At 35.6% G+C, this 6,619-nt stretch overlaps 1 protein-coding gene across 1 annotated transcript; it reads right to left on the reverse strand.

Moving 5' to 3' along the window:
• Positions 1–1,158: 1,158 nt before the first annotated feature.
• Positions 1,159–3,691, reverse strand: LOC120625302 (histidine triad nucleotide-binding protein 1). Its single transcript, XM_039892325.1, has 3 exons — positions 3,536–3,691; positions 2,508–2,619; positions 1,159–1,378 (listed from the first exon to the last, which is right to left on the reverse strand). The coding sequence occupies exons 1-3, from the start codon at positions 3,647–3,649 to the stop codon at positions 1,218–1,220; spliced, it is 387 nt and encodes a 128-aa protein (XP_039748259.1). The 5' UTR covers positions 3,650–3,691; the 3' UTR covers positions 1,159–1,217.
• Between the last annotated feature and the right edge of the window lie 2,928 nt (positions 3,692–6,619).

The following is a 6,619-nucleotide window of genomic DNA, read 5'->3' on the forward strand; positions in this document are numbered from 1 at the left end:
CGAAGTTAGACCCGCACGCGTTACCTACCGCGCGGTTAGGCTAGGAATTTTTCAGTCTTGCATACACCGTTTAATTTTCATTTATTAAACGTTATGGAGTCTTGCGCTCCATTAGAACGATAACCATATACCTACCGTATATACACCATATCGGTTCGTTCAATCATTTAATCTGTACAATGCAGAACATTAAAATAAACAGTTTATTAACCAAAATCCAGTAAATAAAAAAAAACTGTTCTGAGCCCTGCTTTTCACATGATAGCCTACGGGGCTAGTCCTTTTGAGCCTAAACTGCTTGCTACTTTATTTTCGCGTATCTGTATCTTTTATCTTAAAAAGAAACCGATCAGTCAAGAAAGATTAATTTTTTTGCTACTTTTGAATACACCGTACAAAGTCCTGCCCGCAGGCCCACAGTCATACATATACATTTGCCTTTATGGGTAATTATGTCTCAGAAGAAAGAGCGGTAGTTGTACGGCGTACCAACTAAACTACCAATCCTTAGGTACTAATTACAAATGCGACAGTGTGTTTTGAAAATAAATAAATATCCTTCATATTTTTATTAGTATTTCGCAACTTTTACTAAAAATTCTTTAACGGCGCGGATACCATTATGTAATACATACTAGCTTGTCTGTCGAACCGAAATATATACGTCACTTTCGTGCTTCACTCCGGTGGCGTCTAGTATGGAGGGTAGAGGTAAGGAGAGTCATCTTATATGGGAGAAAAGTTGAAAAAGTGTCCAGTTGTTGCGCTAAATAACAGTTCAAAAATCCTCCACAATGGCGCTGGTGGATGCACAGGGTATGGTATGAATGCAGCAATCGTAGATGAATTGAAGTATGCAGAGTTAAAAAATATAATGTCATTATCGACTAAAGTAGTTAATTATTGAGAAGTTCAACAACTTACGTTGTACAAAATATTGTGGTAAATATAACCTTACTTCCTTGTATCTCCATACTTCCTTGTTTATTTTTCAAGCCTACTCTAACAATATTTACCTTACGTGTCACTGACACGTATAGCTCTTTCTACTCTCTGTCATATTTCTTCAAACGTGACTTGTCCTTGAAATTTATCTTTTAATAATGCTCATACGATAAATTATCATAGTGATATGTATGATAATATCAAAAATCTCAATTCAAAAATGAAACTGGGCTTTAATAATTCAACATGGTATTTAATTTTTAAATTCTTAATTAGCCAGGGGGCCAGTGCATTTGTCGTCCACCCAAGATATGAACATGCAGGTGATAAACACTCTGGGCGCCATCTTTGCCATCGTTGATGACCAGCCGGAAACCAGACTTGTCTAAGCCTTCTTGGGCCGCGACCTTGCGAGCTACTGTAAGAAGATGGCCTGTAAATAAGATTTAAAAATTAATACTGACTAGCTGTTTCCTTTGGATTTTGATCGCGTTTTGGAAGCATAGTTAAAACTGGTAGAAATGCAGAATTGCAATTAAATATCAACTACAGATTTACAGAATACAGATCAAACTGTATTATGTAACCAATGTGCAAAGTATTATTCTAATCTTCCTAGGACATAAGCCAATGTCAAAGTCAAAAATATCTTTATTCAAGTAGGCCCGGCCCATAGGAGACACTTTTGATTCATACATGAGTATTACACGGTAGTGAGATGATGGCGACTACCATATTCGTAAACTTAAAACTAAAGCTACGAGGGTTCCAAACGCGTCCTGGTTTAAGAAGAAGCCCACAACACACTAAGCTGGGTGTTTTTTTTTTGTCATCCCACATCTTTTCACATTGTCATTTAAAATTATTAGAAGAGCAACCTGATTAGAGCAATCATTCACGCCCAAGCTTTTTTATCGATTATGTAGTCCTAACTATAATAGGACTTTAATATATGCTTACTTTTAATACAAACTTGAACTTTTTAACAAACATCTCCAAGATGTAAATGTCAATCTATCTATATGCCAAATTTATTCAGATTGGTGCAAAGATTATACATAATTTAATAGTGTAGTAATTCCTCAAGTGTTTTACTGACACTTGAGGAATTATCAATTTTATAAATTTAAAATGCATATAAAAAATTTCCAAACCAATCGGATTTTTTGCGAGGCAGACGATTGCCAGAGAGTCGCAGGTTCATCATGTTCCGAAAGTTTTTATATGCATTTAAATTTATAACATTTATAGAAATTGTTAATCAAAATGTAATTATAGTATTTTTGTTGTTATGTTCACAGGTAACAAAACAACTAAAAGACTATATATATATATATATATATATATATATCGATATATATATATATATATATAAATATATATATTTCGATTAATAACATTGGAATGTATTAATTAGTCATATATTAATGATAAATGTCAATAACAATTCATTTCAGCAGCCTGATTACATTGGATTAAACCAATGGACATACAGCTTAATTTTCTCTGACAAGAGGAGGTTTAGATGTTGACTTCACAATGCCAAATTGCTTAGAACCTACCTAGCAGTTGTTCATCCCCATCTTCAGCCTGGGACAGCTGTGCAATTGGCTTTCTCGGTATCACCAGAATATGCGTTGGTGCTTGTGGGTTAACATCATTAAAGGCAACACACTGAAATATAAATTTTAATAAAATATAAAGTTTTAAGTGAAAAAAGGACAGCAGGAATGCCTAAATATTTGTGTGGTAGGATAAATATAAGCAGAGACCAAGGAAGATAAGGTTAGGTGGCTAATGAAGTAGCAGCTGGTAGAAATGAGTTTCTGCTCAGCAGAGGGACAATATAAGGCTGGTAAACATAGGAGATCCCTAATTTTTTTGGTAAATTTACATTAAAATATGAAGACTTATAGCTCTGAAACATGGTTGCTAACTATGGATCTCATAAGGCTCAGGGTCACTCAGCAGCCGATGGAGTGAGCTATGCTTGGAGTATCTCTATGTGATCAAATTAGAAATGAGAAGATCCATAGAAGAACCAGAGTTAACAAAGTAGCTTAGTAATGATAGAGTATCAAAGCTAAAGTGGAAGTGGCTGCGGCACATAGCTACGAGAACCGCGATGGACGTTGAAGTCCCAAGGTGTAAACAAGGCGACCTCGCACTGGTAAACGCAATATTGGTAGGCCCCCACAAGGTAGACGACATCAAGCAAGTTGTAGGGAGCCGCTGGATCGCCGAACGGCTGAACTTCCTACTAAAGACCTAGGTCCAGCAGTGGACGTCTATTGGTTGACATGATGATGAAATCGTATCAGATATCCGCAATGGAATCCGCATCCATCGTTTTTACGAAGGTTAAAATTACATTCGTGTTGGCAGACTCGGGGATATTTTTCAGGTCGGTTTTCCGTCTTTAATACCAGCCATAAGCGAGCCCAATACAAGGCTTTCTAGGTGGCTATCTATCATCTCTGCACCTCTCTGCTCTGCAGTATCGTTGTGCGGGTCAGTCAAGGCAAAGGTTAGGTAGCATTCGGTGCGAAACCGGCCGGCAAAAACATTGGTATGAACAAAATAATATTACCTGGTCGTCTTCATAGACGAATTTAGCAGGGATCTCCTTTCTCAATATCTTCCCGAATATCGTATCTCCTCCGGGGGCCGCAGATTGCGCGAGTTCAACTTCACCGCCCGCCATGTTTGCAATTTTTTTTGTTTGTCTTTGACGTTTACGAATCAGCTGTTAACTTTTTTTCATAAGATAATTAGGTGCCCTGGATTCTAGCTTATTGACATTAATCAAGTGGAAATAATTTTTGACTCTTGAAACCAAAGCAAAAAGGAGTGGAAATTATATTGGTCTGTACCATTGCCAAAATTTTCGATACCTTTCCTGTTAAAAAATTTGAGGAGTTAGGAAATTGACGGTGACTATTCCTATGTCTGTGCGTCGTCATACGTTGGCAGTGATAATACATATAAAAACGTAAAAAGTGGAAATATTTTTTGACCTAGGCATATTTTTTATACCGGTGTGTAGTATTTATCTACAATAAAAAAATACGCCTACGTCATAAATTATAAGTATTTGTTTATTATTCATAAAAATATCCGTCAGTTATTATTGCACTCATAACACAAGCTAGGCCACAGAACAATATTACTCCAAGGAGAGCTAAGCTTACTTTAGGCTAGATGGTGATGTGTGTATTGTCGTAATATCGCATATCGTCGTTGAAGTAGGTATAAGGTAATCCACAATTGTCACTGGACCACCGCTGAGCTGGAGTGACATAAGTTACTCAACTGACTACTTTGATTACTTACCTATTTATTGCTGAAATATCAAAGCACAGCATTAACCACGATAAGACGTCATCGCCACTGATATTCAATAACTGTCTAACCCCTGTACAGACAAGTCTGAAGGCGGAAACAAATAATGGGTATCCGGATAATAGGTAAATGCACACTGAACTGTGCAAATAAGTGGGCGGTCTTCAAGCGTTCGGGCGTCCGATATGAATTTGGCCTTTATTTTCAGCCGGCAAGCACGGGACGGGCGTCTGTGCAATAAGTTTTTTCTTTGTGGACAATATAAAGCAGCCACCGTTTATTCAAGGTGCCTCATTTTTAACCTGTATCTTTTTGCAGCATAGGCGTCCAAAAGCCGTGTCCCAAACGACTTATCAGTTGTCTCGGCTTTCGCACACGTCCGGTAGTTTGTTTCCGGCTTTATGGAGAAGCTTAGAGAGAGGCTGATGGACCACCATTCGTCATTTCATTTTTCGATCAATAAAAGTAATTTAAAACAAGATTATTTTTATTATTGTTTAAAAATAACCACAGTAACAATAATTTTTATATACAACATACAAGTTTACAAAACAACATTCGCTCCTTTACAATTTCATTGTATATGAAACAGATTGTCAAATACAATTTCATTTCTGGCCACGGAAAAAAAGCAAAGTTAACGAGACGAGGTAAAGAATGTTTTATTTTTATACGAGATACGGTAGGCTTAGACGAAACCCTACCTAGGGGAAAGCAGTGATTAGGTCGAAGCTGAGGCGCGCTAGCCTACCTTTTCACTCTTGCCTTGAATACATTTAAAGTCAAAGTCAAAAATATCTTTATTCAAGTAAGCCCATAGATGGCACTTATGATGCGTACATTATATGACGAAATTATTAAATTTAAATTATACAAGACGGACATCAATGGACGTCTAGCTGTGGAAGTCCATTAGTTGACATGATGATGATGACAGATACCAGAAGAGCTTTCCACGTATCAGATACTCGAGAAAAGTACAGATATAGTAACCGTTCTTTTCTCTCGTATGCCGTTAGCTTTAATAGTTAACATTCTTTCATCTCGCATTACAATTTAGTATTTGTTGGCTTTGAAATTACCAAAATAAATGATGATGGTAAATAATGCATCACATAATTTTCATAAGTACCTATTGTTGAAAATATTATACTTTATCTGTCGTTTGGTTTGCTCTCGCGTTAAATAAAATAAGTAAAAAAATATAGCCTCAGCGTTCTTGAGATTAGCGAGTTTAAGAAAGATATAATAATTAGGTTTTCGGAAATTTCTGAGCAGAGGTGACATTAAATTGTAGGTAGATTAAGGTTGTAATGAGTACTGTATTGGTAAAAAAATAACAAATTACAATTAGATAATAAGAGAATATACCTAAATCTATATATAATACCTACAAAATAAGTAGAAGAAGAAATACTTTATTGCACACAAACTTAAAATTATAGAAAAAAAAAAATGAGCAAAAACAAATAAAAATTAATAATTGTAGTCATACAAAGAAGGTTTTATTGCTGCAAGCAGTCTATTGAAGGCTACCAGTGATAAAGAGAATGTGGCGGAGAGTGTTAAAGTTGGGATACCAAACAAAAAATACTTAATTATTACAAAATAGTTAAAATTAAACTGGGTACTAGGAAATTTGCGAGGCTGTATGAAGTTTTCATAAATTAAGTAAAATTGGGACGGCAAAAAACTAAAATACTCGATAATAATAATTTTGCCGAAGTTTAAACTTTTTTTAAAGTAAAAATTAACGGAGCAAGCAGATGTCCGACCTCATTATAAGTGGAAAACCATCGCATATAAACAGCGCAACGCTTCAATGTCACACGTCTTACAAAGTGTCGCCCTGTGTTGATGGGCAACCTGAGGTGTAGGTATTAAACCTCATTTGCCTGTAATTAATTAAATGTTGATTTAAGATTAATTGCTCAGTTAGTATAACTAATGATAAAAAAACAGCCCTAAAATGGTTTATTGCTTAGTGAAATTTATTAATATTGAATAAATACTTTTTCTAAAATGTTGAGCAAGTTTAATATAGGAATATTTTTTTCTAATTTCGATATTTTCTGTTCAGTGTTTCCGCTTGATAAGCCACTATCGATATTAATCTCCTTTGTGCCTTTTCCATCTAATCAACATAGTGTCTTTTGTCAAGTTGTACAGATAAAAGTCTATAACAAGAAAAAATATTGAATAAGTAGGTACTATTGGTTTCGATATGTTCTATTCTCCCTCGTAGCAATAGGTACTATCGATAGTTTCGACAGTATTGAATTACAAAGCTTGTGGGTATCACCAGCGCTGCTAGCATAGGCAGGAGATAAAA

Source organism: Pararge aegeria, chromosome 7 (assembly GCF_905163445.1).
Source record: "Pararge aegeria chromosome 7, ilParAegt1.1, whole genome shotgun sequence".
Lineage (NCBI taxonomy): Eukaryota > Metazoa > Arthropoda > Insecta > Lepidoptera > Nymphalidae > Pararge > Pararge aegeria.